Source organism: Carettochelys insculpta, chromosome 24 (genome assembly GCF_033958435.1).
Source record: "Carettochelys insculpta isolate YL-2023 chromosome 24, ASM3395843v1, whole genome shotgun sequence".
Taxonomy (NCBI): domain Eukaryota; kingdom Metazoa; phylum Chordata; order Testudines; family Carettochelyidae; genus Carettochelys; species Carettochelys insculpta.
In genome coordinates this window covers 11,076,589-11,092,608 of record NC_134160.1, presented here as the reverse complement: position 1 = coordinate 11,092,608, position 16,020 = coordinate 11,076,589, and the positions used below count along the sequence as shown (strand labels likewise).

At 55.2% G+C, this 16,020-nt stretch overlaps 1 protein-coding gene across 1 annotated transcript; it reads right to left on the bottom strand.

Annotated features, from left to right (window-relative positions):
- Positions 1-392: 392 nt before the first annotated feature.
- FCN3 (ficolin 3) lies at positions 393-12,096 on the bottom strand. Its single transcript, XM_074976132.1, has 8 exons — positions 11,907-12,096; positions 9,230-9,367; positions 7,963-8,016; positions 7,524-7,559; positions 6,702-6,835; positions 4,724-4,853; positions 2,857-2,991; positions 393-1,125 (listed from the first exon to the last, which is right to left on the bottom strand). Exons 1-8 carry the CDS (start codon positions 12,028-12,030, stop codon positions 878-880), a joined length of 999 nt encoding a protein of 332 aa, XP_074832233.1. The 5' UTR covers positions 12,031-12,096; the 3' UTR covers positions 393-877.
- Between the last annotated feature and the right edge of the window lie 3,924 nt (positions 12,097-16,020).

Genomic DNA, 16,020 nt, shown 5'->3' with positions numbered 1-16,020 from the left:
CTACCTTGTTTTCTGCTGGCCTCAGTGTCACAGCGAAACGAGGTGTGTGTGTATGTCATATAAGCAAGGCTGATTCTCAGTCCCCAACTCCCATGCCGAGGGACCGAAAGCTTGGGGTGAAGACTGCCGATGCTTTGGAATCAAACAGAAGAGAACTACAAACCACCGGTAGATGCAGACAGATTTTCAAGCACTCGGTGCCCTCCCTTGAGGCCAGACCCTTGCGAGCTCAGCTGCTCCCTCTACAATCCTTAGGGCAGACTTTTTATGCAGCGGTCTTGAAAACTCTCCCCCCAGCTATGGAGGTTGAGGCCCCCTGGCTAAATGAGATGGTAAAACGCCAGCCTTGGGTCATCAAAAGGGCCTTTGCAGCAGTAGCCTGGTGAAGATAGAGCACAGCTCAACTCTGAGGGAATTAATCTGCCTCACGGGCAATGTTTAATAAAGCATCACTTTGCATTTCTGTTTTCCCCCAGCCAAGATCTCAGACCCCTTTATGTATTATATTGGCCCTGAGATGGTCCAATATTATCACCTGTGCTGTACAGCAAGAGGAAACCGAGGCAGAGCAACTTGCCCAACAGTCAGACAGCAGGTCAGGAGGAAGAGAGTCTGGGCATCCTGATTCTCAGGTCACCTTTCCTACAGTAGGACCAGCAGGGAGTTAAGTCAGCAGAGTTCTCACTGGTTCAGCCAAGGAAGAGAGCGTGGGCGGGGGGGTAATGCTCCTACGTGGGTCCCTGGGAGACATCATCAGCAGTACCCCAGCAGCACATGAGAGCCTGGCTATTGGCCCACAGAAGGAGTGGTCAGCAGTCAGAGGTCCCTGGGGAAGGTTCTCTGTAGCATCAATACAGTCCCCAGAGAGAGAAGCTGCCTACTGGGGCCTTATTTTCATGTCCACATACTTGTAAGAGTAGTGGTACCCTTTCCCGCTGGACCAGTTGATCCCGTTGGCGTAGGAACTGTGTTGCCCTTTGAGGTACAGCCCGTTGAGGTTGGAGGAGTGGCACTGCCCATACCACCAGCCACCTTTGTAGGTGATGGCGCAGCTGCCCCCAAAGGTGTCGTGGTCTTTGTCCCGCGTGGAGAACGCCAGATTGTTGTGACTCAAGAGAGAATCTCCTGCAGGGGAAGAAAGCAAATAGACACAGAGCTTGGTCTGCAGTGTCTTCGTTCCAGGCCCAAATACAGCCCTCATCTGAGGGCAAAGGCTTTTCTTAGCTTCCATCATAGCTGGAAGTCTTACCTTTTAGTCAGTAATTCTCAACCTGAGTCCATATATCCTTGGGAGGTTTGCAGGGATATTCCCAGGCGCACCAACTTAGCTAGAGATTCGCCTACCTTCACAACGAGCTACATAAAAAGTGCTAGCAGAATTCGAACTGGGAGGAACCTCAAAGAGGTCATCAAGTCCAGTCCCCTGCCCTCATGGCAGGGCCAAGCACCATCCAGACTGTCTTTGACAGGTGTTTGTCTGACCTGCTCTTAAAAAGTCACCAACAATGGAGCTTGGAATAAATAACCTTAGGATGTTGCACAATGTTTAGCCTGCCCCAACAGGAAGTTTTTTCCTGTGATTTATATTCCAAAGGACTTACTTTATAATTCGATGGCAGAAAGCAAGCACTCTTTCAGCACTTGTGTCAGATTTTGTAAGCAGGTATTTTTAAGTGAGGTGAAAGTTGGTGGTATATAGGACCAATCTGACTTCTGAAAAGGTCACAGGAGTCAGGAAAAGGTTGAGCGCCACTGCTTAGGTCAGTGGTTCAAACCCACCCAGCCCACATTTCTTTCATATTGTTATTCATGAGTAGGAAGTACAGTCACACCCTGAGATACGCCCATTCGGGTTACGAGAATTTGACTTTACGAGGAGTTCCATTTAATACCCCTACTTCAGTTTGAGGCATTTCTTCGCATTTGCAAGGACCGATTTGGATTTTGCGTGCCTCAGAGGGACGCCACCACCCTGCAGTGGAGAAAGGCCATGGCTCCAGGCAACGGCTGCCTGCAGCTGCGTCCCGCCCGGTGCATCTCTGCGCAGCGCCCGGTGGCGGTTTCCTGGAGCCCCCCTCCCAGGCTCTCTTCGATTTCAGTTTCCCTCGCAGCCCTGTCTCTGCACCTGGGACAGCCTCCCCGAAAGCAGGTAAACAGCCATATTATAGAGTAATGAAGGGAAAATGCCTTGTTAGGTTGCGTTATGATAATTAATGTTAACTATTGAAGTAAGTGTGTTCCTTTTAATGGGATTTGGTGTTGTTTTAGCATAAATGGGTGTAAATTTTGAGGCTCAGGAACAGTTTTTTCACATTGAAATTAATGGTAATTACGTTTTCAACTTACGAGAACTGGCCCTAAGAGGGGTTTTTCAGGAACGAATTGCCCTCGTAAGGCGGGGGAAGACCATCACCTCAGAAGCAGCAGCTGCCTCTGCCATTCCAGCTCCCCTCACACCGAGGGGACAGCAGCTATTGGTTTTTTCTGTGACTGGCTGTTAACATTCCTCCTGACTGCTCTGATGGAGTGTCTTGGTGGGACTGCAGGCTCAGGGAAGAGATCCTCAGCCGCCTTCACACCAGTCACTTATGCCAGGGAAAGGCTGCCCCTTGGGGATGAGCTAGCCTCATTCAGCAAGCCTTCCCTGGCTGCAGATCTGAACTCAGCAACCAGAGGGCCTCAACCATGCAGCAGCCAGATGGCAAAGCCAGTGGAGCGAGCTGATGTGCTTTGGAACAGCCACCAGACAACCTCTGCTCAGGAGAGGCCAAGAAGCGTAACAGCAAAGGGTGCAAGCTAGCCCCCACTGGCCGGGGGCAGCAGGCAGGCCGGAGTAGAAATCCCACGGGAACTCACCCATGCTGCCGTCCAAGTAGGACCCTACGCTGAGTGAGTAGTTTCTGTCCTCGTTCAGGATCTTGAAGCTGGTGTACTTGGCAAAGGTGCTGGTCTCATTGAAGTCCTGAGCATCAATCCGCAGGTGGTAGGTCCCTGATCCCAAAAGGGCAGCAAGACATCAGAGTCCCAGTATTGCTGGGGACAGCAGCTGTGGCACAGGAGACCAGTGCCTGGCTTTGCCTCCATGGGAGCACCAGCTATGTTCACACACAGCTGCCTTGGGGATGGGGAAAGCTGGGGACATAAAAATGGGAAACCCAGAAGGAGAGAGAGGTGGGAGCCGGGGCATGAGGGTGCTGGACAGGAGGGGCTGTGAGGCCAGGGGGATAACAGCGCAGGAAGCCCCTGCTGTCTGGAAGGGGGCTGGACTGCGACCTGCACCAAAAAAAAAAAAAATTGGTCTTCACTGCCACAGCACATTTCAGCTCAGCTACTAGGAGCCTCCTCCTTGTGGAGCTGCCAAGCTGATCCTGAGCTCTGTGTGGGGTTCACCCTTCTCTGGAAATCCTCCCCAGGGGCATCCCCTCTAGTTTTTTCCAATCAGTGTGTGGAATAAATTGCTATGTGCACTGGGGCCTGTGTGGATGTGCACCACCCATACAAACACACGCTGCCGGCGCGCTGCTCATCGGCTGGGCAGCATTTGAATCTCTCCCGGGCGGCCGCCCAAATGCTCAGCTTACGTGGAATGCTGCTCCCTAGCATGCTCTGCAACTTGGTGCCCTTTCGGGTGCTGGAGTAGACAAGCTGCTCCAGCCCTACAAATGGGCATTTGGCCAGGACTGTTGCAGGCTGGACCTCTCTGCAGAGTGGGGCTGGTCAGTGGCCTGTCCCAGGAGGCAGGGCAAGCTCAAGGGTCTGCGCTGGGTTTGTGCTTCGACCAGGGGTGGGCAATAAGCAAGCAGCAGCCTGACAGAGTTAGTCTCTGGCGGGGTGTGTGTGTGTGTGTGTGTGTGTGCGTGTGTGTGCAGAAGCCACTGTATTTACCTGCACCTCAGCAGGTATTGGGCAATAACAGCTCTCATTGGCTGAGGATCGCAGTCAGTGGCCAACAGGAGTGGTAGGAAGCAGCACAGACCGGGACACCACATCCCGATTGCTCCCATTGGCCACCAATGGCGATCCACAGACAATGAGAACTGCGATCACCCGATACTTGCAGAGGCACAGGTAAAGGTGGAGATGGGAGCTCACCAGCAACTAAACCTGCTGGACCAGATCTGGCCTGCAGCTGGTATGCGCCCTCCCCGCCTTAGGCCCAAGCTGAAGTGCTTGAGTGGGCAGTAATGAACAAGTTGCCACATTGGCTCCAAAGCTGACCAGGAAATGCCTTTTGGGGATGCAGTGTTCAGTCCCAAGGCCTGACTCTGCTGTGTAGAGGAGGAAAAAGAACTCAGGAAGTTACTTGAGTAAAAGTGCAGTTGCTTTCCCTTCTGGATACTTGAGTACAATCAAGACGTGCCATGTGTGCACATGTACTTTTACTCAAGTCGTTTTCTAGAGGACACCGGCAACTTGACTCAAAGCAGCTACACCTTTACTGAAGTAACTGAGTACGTTTCCCCCCATGCTGCTATGCTGGCATAGATCTGAGGGAGCTCTGTTAACCTCCGTGATTTGACACCGGTGTAATAGACACAGGAATAACGCCCCCAGCTCAGCCAGGCTCCCCTGGGCAGGTCGGTTTCTCAGCCAGGAGTCAATGGGACACAGCTTAGCTAGACATCGGCCCGTGCGATAGAAATGCTGCAAGTTTCATGCTCCTGTCTCAGCCCTGTGCCTCTCCCTGTGCCTGTCCCAGCAGGGTGGCGAGAGGGCTCCTTACCGCTGCTGGTGAGAAGGTGGATGTTGTCATTGCCCAGCCAGAACTCAGATGCCTGGTTTCCAAACCCTCTCTTGTAGGATTCCCAGTCCCTGTAGAAATCCACAGAGCCGTCCTGTCGCCGCTGGAACACCTGGAAGGCAAAGGGAAGCTCATGCCCATGCTCAGTGAGCCACATGGGCAACATGGGCAGGACAGGGGGACCTGGGCAGGACCCCTCCCTTCCACTGAGGCAGTGGGGGTTCTCTCCCTAGGGCCAATGCCCATCTTACAGCTGATTTCAGTGAACATTGAGCAGCCACCTCCGCACAGCAAAACTGACCCTGGACTCCCTTGCCACAGGTGTACGACACCATGGCTTGAGGCAAAGAACTAGCACCCAGCTGCTCCTATGGCATTGCTGATGGCCAGACTTTCCAAGAACAGGCTAGCTGGGAAAAGGTACACCCTCACTCCAGGCAAGAGGAAACTAACAAGCTCTCCCTACCCAAGTCTAAGGCCTACTGTACCTGGAAGTAGCAGGTAGGAGGCAGGACAGGGTCATCTATCACAATGCAGAAACAGCCCTGGCTAGTCAGGTAGCATTACAGATAGAGTTGGAGTACAGTGGGGAAGAGGCTGCTATATACAGACCAATTAAGGGCCAGCTGTCTCCACTTGAGGCTGCCACAGGCCTTTTGAAAAGCCTCTCCCCTGAGGTGTGGGGAGCTAGAGGAAAGGGAGATTAGAGTAGAAAATGAGCAAGTGACCAAGAAGAACATATAGGCCGTGTCTACACTAGTCCCAAACTTCGAAATGGCCACACAAATGGCCATTTCTAAGTTTACTAATGAAGCGCTGAAATGCATAGTCAGTGCCTCATTAGCATGCGGGCAGCCGCGGCACTTCGAAATTGACGCACCTCGCCGACACGCGTCTCGTCCAGACGGGGCTCCTTTTCGAAAGGACCCTGCCTACTTCGAAGTCCCCTTATTCCCATGAGCAGAGGAGAATAAGGGGACTTCGAAGTAGGCGGGGTCCTTTCGAAAAGGAGCCCTGTTGGGACGAGCCGCGCGGCGGCGAGGCGTGTCAATTTCGAAGCGCTGCGGCTGCCCGCATGCTAATGAAGCGCTGAATATGCATTTCAGCGCTTCATTAGTAAACTTCGAAATGGCCATTTGCGTGGCCATTTCGAAGTTTGGGGCTAGTGTAGATGTAGCCACAGAGTTTCACGGATAGCAGGGGAAGCAAGGAGTTCCTGCAGGGAGTGTCTGGGCTCCCCGCTCCTGATGAACCTCAGAGCTCAGCTGGAGACTGGGAGGGGCTGGCCACTCAACCTGGTCAGTCCAGGGGGCTCCTATGTGCTGCCCTTTGGGTCAAGGGCTAGAGCCTGCACCCTGGTGAAGGCAGGCAGGCTCCATACTGCAGGACTGTAGACTGAGCAGAGGTCTGGGGCCCAGGAGTGACGCTGAGCAGGAAGGGCGGGTGAATGGGATTGGAGACTGTGACTCAGAGACAGAGCAGCCAAGCGGGAGACAGGCTCTGGCCTCGCTGCTCCTGTGGTGGCACAGACCAGCTGTCAAGTGGGCCTCCCATGCTAGGGCTAATCCTTACCTAAGTGCCTCTGATAAGCCAAGGTGCTGGCTGCAGAAAGACGGGTCATCTTTGCTTTTCTGTTCTCACTGTGGCTCCCCATGGAAAACAGGAGCAAAGATACCCTCTTGTTTGCTGGTTGGGGAGACGCAAACAGGAGGGCGTTAATAAGAACATGGACTGGGGTCTAGTGGGGCCTCTGAGGAGCCTCAGCCCCCCCTATCAACTCACATTGAGCTCATTGAAAAGCCTGCCTACCAGCTACCTATATGATCAACAGGGTCACCTGGCACGTGGATCGGCTGCTAGGGAGACCCTGTAGCCGCTCTGTGCACTGGGCGTATTGTGAAGTAGATGGAGGCATCTGTGGGGAGGTGTGTGTCCTCCAGCATCCTCTCCAGAGACTCACCAGCCAGCCCCCACCATCCGTTTCCATGTCACAGAACACAGTCAGCTTCCTCCCTGGCTGGGGGTGGATGGTGTACCAGCCGTTCAGCCCTTCCCCCTGCTTCAGCAGCTCCTGGCAGTTCCTGGCTCCTGTCCCTGGGGGAAAGACCAGCTGATGAGTTTGTTCTAGACAAGGCAGTTCGGAAGGGTCTGTCCAACACGGGACAGATTGGGATTGAGGTGGGCGGGGGGGCCACAGCACTCTCTCCCCTTGCTCCTGAGCCTTGGGAATGAATGAGGGACATTGGCTGACCAATTGTGAAACACACAGCACCGCGGACTCCTGGGCAGGGCCAATTATTTTTTCTGTTCACTGGCGGAAGATTTCTGAAAGTTTTGACAAATTGAAAAGTCACAGAGTGTTCCCTTTTGGGCTGAACTGAAGGTCTGCTCAGGTCTGTCGTCATGGCCATGTTAGAGCAGTTTTAACCTTTGACCATTCAGCATGAAGTGAAATCAAAGGATCATGGAATCACAGAGCTGGAAGGGACCAGCCAAACCCTTGACCACTTCCAAATTCAGCCAAAATGATTGCCCACCCCTGTATGTGAGGGGCTTTCACTGGGATTTACTGATGCTCTGGCTCTCTGGAGGGTTAAACTGCTGCCACAGCAAAGGCAGGAGACTGGCTCTCAGTCAGTCGTGGGGTTACTCCCTCAGCTTGGCTAGAACCAGGCTGCACTCTTCATGTGAGGAGTTCCCCAGCTGGATCCCCACGGATGGCCCGTGGTGGCCATGTGTTCGTAGCCATGTTGTTGGGTTTCAGGCTGAAGAAGGTGCCTACCTTGCTGCTGAGAGCCATCAGAGCCGCTGGCTTCTCCTGTGGGGGGAGAGATGCAGCTGTTGGTGAGAAGGGGATGTCTGGTGGCTGGACAATGCAGCCAGGGGACCCCCACGTGCCCTGGAGAGGGGCAGCTCTCAAATGTCACCTCAGGGTGGGGACAGGGCCTTGCGGGAGGAGCGGGCAGCAATGGGGCTGTTTGGGAGGATCTCGGAGAGGCCAAGGATCTCCCCAGCAGTTTGCCCCCTCCAGTTGGGAGGGTGACTTATGCCTTTTCTCCGGAGCAGGGGAGGGGAAGGGGATAAGCCCTGGGATTGCAGCAAGCAGAGTCCAGATGGGCCCAGGGAGTTAGCAGGGAACAGTTGGTAGACAGAGCTGTGAGGCTTCCTGAGGGGCCCAAACCTGCATCCCGCCCCCTCCCCAAGAATCCCATCAAAATTACCTTTGTCTCCTTTGGGTCCAGCCTTCCCCATTGGCCCCGGGGAGCCTGGTTTGCCTGAGGAAAGAGACCAGAGACATGGACAGCGATGCCTTATTGGGTCTTTACCGCAACCTGCCAATGGCCCTTAAAAGTCAGCTGGGGGGCAGGGGGCAGACTCAAAGGGGATTCTAAGGAGACACCAAGCCTTTTGCTTCTAGGTCATGGGTTCCAATACAGGCTGCTGTTATTGGCAGAGATGAAATGAGGGCGCAAATCTCAATTCAGTTCCCAGGGGTTGGGGTGTCTGTGCTAGAATAAATCCCAGCGGCTGGGGCTGGCATCTCTTGCCCCTGGTTCGGCTCTGTGTACACAAGGCACTTGCTCATGAGAGGGGAAGGGGGTCAGCCTGTTAGTGGCAGAGACAACCTGAGCACAGCGCTTGCCAGCTCTTTTGCAGTCCTGCTGTGCGTTATCCTGTCTCCACTGCCTGTCTGGTGCTTTTGCAGCGTAAGCACTTGTGGGCAGGGACCGTCTGGGCTGCTGCCTCCAGCTTGGACCTATCGTAATACACACCTGGGAAGGCAAGTGCCTCTGCAGAACTCAAACCGGGATTATGCAAACCTAGCCGACACTCTCCTTACCCAGCTGAAACAGAACCTGGATGGCAAAGCAGCTTCCCTGCCTCAGTCCAGCCGCTCTTGCTCTGCTAGGTTCTGGTGAACAGTGTTAGGGCTGCGAGCTTCCCCAAAACAGTGTCCTGCTTGCTTTCCATGGGGTGGTGATCTGCTCTCTCTTCTCCTCTGGCCACCTGTTCCCCAGACTTTCTAAGCCAGTGATTCCCAGCCTGGGGTCTGCAGACCCCTGGGGGCCTGTGAGGGTATTGCAGGGGGTCCGTGAAAAAAATAGGGACATAAAAATGATCATAGAAACTAAGTTTTAAATAAATTGCAAAGTTACAATCGATTGTTTTTCAGTTAAGTATCTTCCAATAATGTGGTGACTTGCTCTCTGAAAATCTGCTGTGGTTTCCTTTTGCATGTCATGAACTGCCCATAGCAGCTAGCATTGGTTTTGAGGGGGGTCTGCACACGGTTTGGGGTGGGTGATTCGGGGGCCGTGCGCGGTTTGGGGGCGGGTTGAGGGTCTGCACTAGTGAAAGGCTGGGAATTCCTGCTCTGTGTCTTGCCTGGATATGGATGTCTGCCACTAGGGCTGGACAGAGCAAGCACAGCTTCTGGCCTGTGTGCTAGGAGGCTGCAGTTGCTGAGGACTGACTACATCCTCTCACCTGGGGGCCCTTGAGGGCCTGGATCACCTTTAGCTCCAGGCAGGCCGTTGGTCCCCGGCATGCCCGGTATTCCTGGGATCCCGGGCGGGCCCTGGAGAAGGATCTTGCCTGTTCCGCACTGGGATAGTTCCTTCAGCTCTGAAAGAGGCAGAGAAGCAGGCTGGAGTGAGGTGAGCAGGCGCACAGCGAGGGGTGTCCTGGAAGGTGGCGACGGCAGCAGAACATAGTCCAGGAAGTGCCCCCGGGAAGGCTCACACAGCTGGATGGATGCTGTAACTGTGTGATAACGTTTAGCCATGAGGTGTTACTTGGGCCACGGGTGAGCAAATTTTCTACGCTGGGCCCCACTTTTCGGCCCTGCAATGAGCAGGGCCCAAGCAACTGGTCTCAGGCAATCCGAACAGATGGAAATGAAACCCCCACCTTTTGGCACGGGAAAGAAAAGGAGTCGGAAGGATGAAAAACTTTATGTATCGGCCTATCGAGGGGAATACATGTGTATAAAAACTAACATATCTCAACGTTTTTAATGAGGTGGAGAAGGCTGAGACTCGACAGCTGATCACACTGCACCCCCCACCTTACAAAATCTCACTCCCCGCCAGTGCCTGCCCCCCACTTTGTGCTCCCCAACCTGGGCTGGTACCAAGCAGACCTGGCGATGTGCAAGTAGCTTATGAGGAGCACGTCCCTTGTCTGTCTCTGTGATGGAAGTGCTGTGGCCTGGCCATAGCTGAGTTGCTAATGGCAGCCCTGCGACTTTCCATGCACGGAGCCGGAAGATGTGACTCTGAGACTTTGCAAGAAATATAAAGGACCAAAATGCACAGTTAGGGATGGGAAGGTCTGTCCAGATCTCTGCCCTTGCTGGCTCAGAGGTTAGATGGCCATGGTGCCTGGCAGCAGCCGGATCAACCAAGACGGCCGGCAGAGGGTGAGATTTGTTTTTTCACTGAGGCTAGAATTAAATGTCCCCCCCCACCCCAGAAGAGGGTTACAAAGCACTCAGCAAATGCAGATGGAATAAACCTAAAGCCCCGATGTGCAGACTGGGGAAACTGAGGCACACGGTGGCTGAGTGCCCGGCCCTGGATGATGCAGCAAGCTGGTGGTGCAGCTGGGAGTCAAGCCGCGTTCTCTGGGCAGACAGATTGCTTTCACTCCCAAATAGCACCCAGCTCCTTGGATCTCGACAGCAACAGTGAGAAGCAGGAGAGAGCTCCAGCCCTGACTTGGACGTCTGCTGGGGACCAGCCCCTGCCTGTGAGCTTCTGCCAACCCCCCGCCGGCGCGGGAGGCAATCTGCCCATAATTCAAGCCTGTGCTGGGGGAGGGCAGGAGCCGGGGCTCTCTGGGAAGCGGCAAAGCGCTCCTCATTACTACTCCAGCTATTTGCTGACCCCATCAAAGATGTTCTGTGCACCACTCTGCCAGCACAAGCAGCCTTCCCTGCCCGGTGGTTCCCCAGCCATCTCTGACAGCGTAGAACTGGTGAGGCTCCAGTGGGGCGGGGTGCTTTCACTTGTTTACACATTCAGTGTCCCTGTGCTCATTGGCTCCAGGCAGCGGTAGGGAGGGGCAGGTGTGGAGGAGGAGGGAAGGCCAAAGAGGAGGAGGCTGGTATCTGCCGTTGTAAGAGATGTAGCCTTAGCCATATTTGGCAGCTGGGGAAACTGAGGCACAGAAGAATTCAGTGACTCGTCCAGGGCTCCCCAGAAAGTCAGAGGTCAGGGCTGGAATGGACCCCAGGAGTCCTGACGTCCAGCCTGTTAGATCAGCTACCACAGCTGATGCTGTCTAGTCAGGAGAATCCCCCTCTGGAGTCCCTTCTCTGTTCCTCCCTATTAAATGCAAAAGGCACCCCCAGCATCACTCCAAGGTGTTAGTTCCTGGGCAGTGTCTCTGCACTCCCCCGGCAGAGCCCATTCCTCTGGGTCTCTCACCTTCTCTGCAACAGCAATAGGGAGCCCAGTCCATGCTGGTAACCTGGACATTAGCTGCCAGCTGGGAGCAGGTGACAGCCTGACACACAGCCCAGTGCTGCTAAACCAGCCATACCTTGTCTTCTCTGGTCCAGCTAGGGTGAGGATGGCTCAAACAAATCCCTTCGGCTAGCTCCCCTCTTTCCCCCTCCTCCAGCATTTCCTGTAAGCTGAGTGCTTGGGCAGCCACCCAGCTGATTAGCCGAGTGGGCAACGTGAGTTTATATGGGTGGTGCACATCTGCGAGTGCCTTGGTGCACATAACAAAATTTATTCCACCCACAAATAGAAAAGTCTTAAAGGGAACACTGCCCCTCCATGGGGCAGCAGGCTGGCTCAGCCCCTTCCCCTCTCCCCCACTCCATGGGGCTGCAGGTTGTCTCTCCAGCTCCTTACTGTTCTCCTGATCCAACCCCTCTCAGGTCGGTGGGAGCCTTTCCAGGGCTCCAGGGGGCTTTGCCCCACCTGCCGGGGCGGGGGAACACGCTGCTTGTCCGGTGGGGAGCGCCCCAGATGTGCAGCTGCTGCACCCCCTCCTCGGGAGCCTGCTCCCTGCTGGAGCCTTAAGCGCTGGCCTGAGTTTGGCCTCGAGTTTGTAGAACAAACCCCACAAAGGGATTCTGCAGGGTGCTGAGCACCTCCCTGCCCCAGCTGATGTCAACAGTTCTCAGCTCTGCAGCTCCCCAGCTACTCACGTGAACAGCAGCTGGATTCCTCCTCTGCAAAGCCCACTCTGGGGCCAGCAGCGGCCAGCAGGACAGCCAGAGCAAGGGGAAGGCCCATGTAAGCCTGCATTGCGTCCCGCTGCCCCGGCACCATTATCCTCTGGGTGCCTTCCCACACAAGGCAGGCTCTGCCCCTTATATACGCTGCACAGTGCGCCAGGAGAAGGGGGAAATGTTGACTTTCTCAGAAAGTCAAACACTTGTGTTGCGTAAGGCCTGCTCTGCCCAGGGGTCAGCCTCTCTCCATGGCCCTGTGATGCAAGAGCTGGGCTCAGAGGTAGGTGAATGCTCAGGAGCAGGCTTACTTCCTGGAAACAAACAACTGCTCTAGTATGCAATTATCTCACTGCCAGGGAGCCTTGGTTTGCACTGTTGGCATAGTTAAATCCCCCCTGCTTTTTCTGGCACCTGCAGGACTCTCTCTTCTCGACTTCCTGCTCTGTGCTGTTATGTGGAGTTGATCTACACTGTTAAACAGCTGCGGCACTGCGCCCCAGAGGTAGCTGCATTCTGGTAGCTGCTAAGTCCCTTCCTGTTTGAAAGGCAGCCTGGCTCATCGCATGAGCTACTTCTCCTCTGAGCCAGCACAATATCTAACCCAGTGGAGTCCAATAGTAATTCAAGGCTCGCCACACTTGTGGTTATGAGCTCTGCATGTTCTCCATGCCCCCCCCGATGAATGCCAGGCCCCTCCCCCAGAAAGAGGCACCCCCCCAACCCTTCTCCATCTAACTGTATATTCTGGTGACTCACCGAAGCTGCCACCACTGGAGCCAAAGCCGGGGTCGTCCCAGCAGCCACGCCAGGGCCAAAGCAGCCACCCAGCTCTGGGCTGGAGTGGTGCGGCCGTGCAGGGACGGAAGGAGCGGCACGGCCAGGGAAACTGCTGCAGAGCCGCCTCTACTGCTGCCTCCATGCACACGTCCCACCAAGTGGTGGCGAGCAGGAGCAGAGTGGCGGAGGCCCCACGTGTGGCTCATGGGGAGCGTATTGGACCCTGCAGATCTGACCCCTCCAGCTGGAAATCGCCGTTGGATTTGTGAGCCAACCCTGAGAAACCTCATCAGCTGCGAGGGCCGATTGGCAGCTGGTTCAGCAGCCTGCAGGTGGCGGGGGGCTGATTAGTGGCAGAGAGGGAGCTGTGTTAGTCTGTACCCTCGCAAAAAAAGCCAGCAGTCGTACAGCCCTTTAAAGGCGCCCCAGATAATTGATTTTACTTTCGTGGGGCAGACCCACTTCTTCAGATCAGGGGATAATGCTGTACTGGGAATAGCGCTGATGGGAACGGAAGCAGGGCAGGGCAGGGTCACCGACAGGGGCTGCCCAAGCCCTGAGCCTCCTCTCCTGTACACTGACCTGACTTCTGCCCCCCACCCTAGACTCCTCCAGCCCCCTGCCCTGAGCCCTCCACGCTCAAGCCCCAGACCTGACTCCTGCCCCCGCAACCTCTGCCCCGAGCCCCTCAAACACCCCATCCTTGCCTCCTGCACTGTCCCAATCTAATCCTCAGCAGTTCACCCCACAATTAAATTCCTTATAGGTCCTGTTGCACTGTAACCCCACAACCTTCTGCCCTGAGTCCATCACCGGGGGCAGCAGGCGGGTTGCGATGGGACAAACGTAAGTTTCTTCCACCCCCACCCAGAACACTACAGCCTGTGCTCAGGCAGTTCCACTATTACTGGAAACAACTGAGCAATGCTGCAAGGCAAGGCAGGGTTGGGCCAAAGTTCAGGTACAGAAATGTAGTGGCCTGAGCCAGCCCAGGCTGGCAGGGACTGGCGGGAGGAGTGATTTGTCCCAGGGGCTTGGCTGCAGTGCTTGCTACAGGAGCTGTAGGCAGAGTTCTGGCCATCAGCTACAGCTCTGGCCCAGGCCAGTCACTGATGGGCTGAGTCTGGGTGATATCCATCACACCCTGGTGCCACACCAGGACTCCTGGCAGGGCTGAGTTTGGTAGAATGAAGGAAACAAGAAAGTTCTTGTGGGGTTTATTCTGCAGCGCAATGAACTGATAACAGGTGGGGTTTCCTGTAGGCTAGCCCAGGCTGTACCTGCCCCTCTGTTGCCTTGCTGGGACATTGCTCTCAGCCTGTGCTAGTGTTGACATCTGATCCACCCTGCCCCCTCCTTCAGCCCCAACCAAGGACACCCTCTGTTACTGCTGGGAAGTTTCCTTGCATGCAAAGTCACAGGTTATGTCTATTCCAGCCCCCATTGGCCATTTCACCCCGGGTGAGGTGCCTCTCCAGACCATGGCTGAGGAGTTCCTTTCAAACACTGCTCGAGCCCACGTGAGACAGAGCCCAGACCAGGATGTGATGGGGCGCCCGCCTGCCCGCCCGCCCGCCCCGTAACACAATTAACCTGATAGACAGCATCAGAGGCTGGGTGGAAGCAGACCGGAGTGGCTTTTGTGCCAGGACTAGAACTTTGAGTAAGGGGCTGGTCCAGGGTCCCTACCAGCCAATGGGGAAGTGGCTCAGGACCTGGCCTAGGACTGGATGACAGGTGGAAGTGGCATGAGGACGGCTGATCCGGGAGTCGCTGGCAGCCCAGAAAGGCAGGATCATAGTGACTTGGCCAGAGGGCTGAACCATGGAGACGGAGCACCCTGAGTTCTGGAGGGGGCAAGGAAGTGGGCGTCAGATTGGGGTGTCACTAATTCCCAGGCACGGCCACAAGGTGGCGCACGCCAGGTGAGCCAATTCCCTGGCCTGGGGACAGAACCCCAGTGGGGCTAACCTGGCATAGTGCCACCGAGGGCACTGCAGGCCAGCCCAGAGCAGTCAGCTGTTCGGACTCCACTGAGCCCAAATGACACCTGCCAGCTGGGCGAGTCTGGCTGGTAGCAGGAGCCGGGATGGATGAGTCTAGGCCCTGGGCAGCTTTGGTTCAAGGAGCCCTGGGCTGCCAGGTCTCCCCTCTCCATGGAGCAGCACCCGCAGGACATGGGAATGCTGAGTTTCAGAGGAGCTACATACCCTGCCTTATATCAGAGGGGAGCCGTGTTCGTCTGTATCCGCAAAAACAACAAGAAGTCCCGTGGCACCTTATAGACTAACAGATTTATTGGAGCATCAGCTTTTGTGGGCAAAGACCCACTTCGATGGAGGCCTGATACTGTGCCTTGCAACTCCCCCCAGCAGGGGCAGATTCAGAACAGGTGAGGCCCTGGGTCAACACAATCACAAGCATCCCTCAGTCTATTAAAATATTAATGTCATATCACTATTTATGCTTTAAAAATCTAGTTGTGCTTCTTATTGCTCAGGGGGCATCAAAAACTTACATTTCTGTTAATTTTAAACTAAGACCACGACTCATTTCTTTGGTTCCTTTAAAGCAAACTGTTGAAGTAAACTAGAGCTATGGAGCCTCGGTGCCCCTCCCACTTGGGGCCCTGGGCCAGCTGCCCCCTGTGCCCTTATGTTAACCTGCCACTGGCCCCAGCAAGAGAGGTGCCCTGCTCTGATCCCTGGGGCAGCCCTGGGGATGAGCTATGGTGAGTCTCTGCTTCTCCCATCTCACCCCTTTAACATGCAGACATGGCTAATTCTCCCCTTGAGTTTATCATATGCACCAGTATTCTGGTGCTCTCCATGGATTCAGCAGTCTTCTGCCACACAGCATGGCAGAGACCCTCGCAGTGCTGTCTCCATCACTCAGCAGGGGCCAGGCCCTCACGTCTGTGACTTGCCATCTCCCGCATTCACTGCTCTCTATGCTATACTGTGACAGTGCCAGGTGTGCATGCTATGGATAAACAAGTCCCCTGCCCACAGAGCAGCTGTTCCAAGGTGGGGCAAGGTGCTGGGGGCCCACGGCGGCCGCTGTCTTGGAGACCACCCCCCCAACACCCCGCAGGGACTGAATTAACCAGCTCCACTGGGGTGCTGAAGATACGTGGGTATTAAAGCAACATTCCAGGAGAGACCTACCCCGGCCAGAGGGCTATTGTCAGGTTCCACATAAGCAGAGTCTAGCAGGAGCTCTGCCAAAGGCAGCCAATGGGTCTGTCTCCAGGGCTAGCTGGGCTCTCGGGCACGGCTGGGGGAGCAGGCCCTGCATGCAGCCTCCACGG

Bases quoted from the DNA above. Each gene is read 5' to 3' on its own strand.
- FCN3 (XM_074976132.1), bottom strand. From the start codon at position 12,030: ATGGTGCCGGGGCAGCGGGACGCAATGCAGGCTTACATGGGCCTTCCC. The intron at 8,017-9,229 runs GTGAGAGGATGT...CTCTTTCCTCAG, and splicing joins AGGCCCTCAAGGGCCCCCAG to GCAAACCAGGCTCCCCGGGG. The intron at 7,560-7,962 runs GTAATTTTGATG...CTCCCCCCACAG, and splicing joins TGGACCCAAAGGAGACAAAG to GAGAAGCCAGCGGCTCTGAT.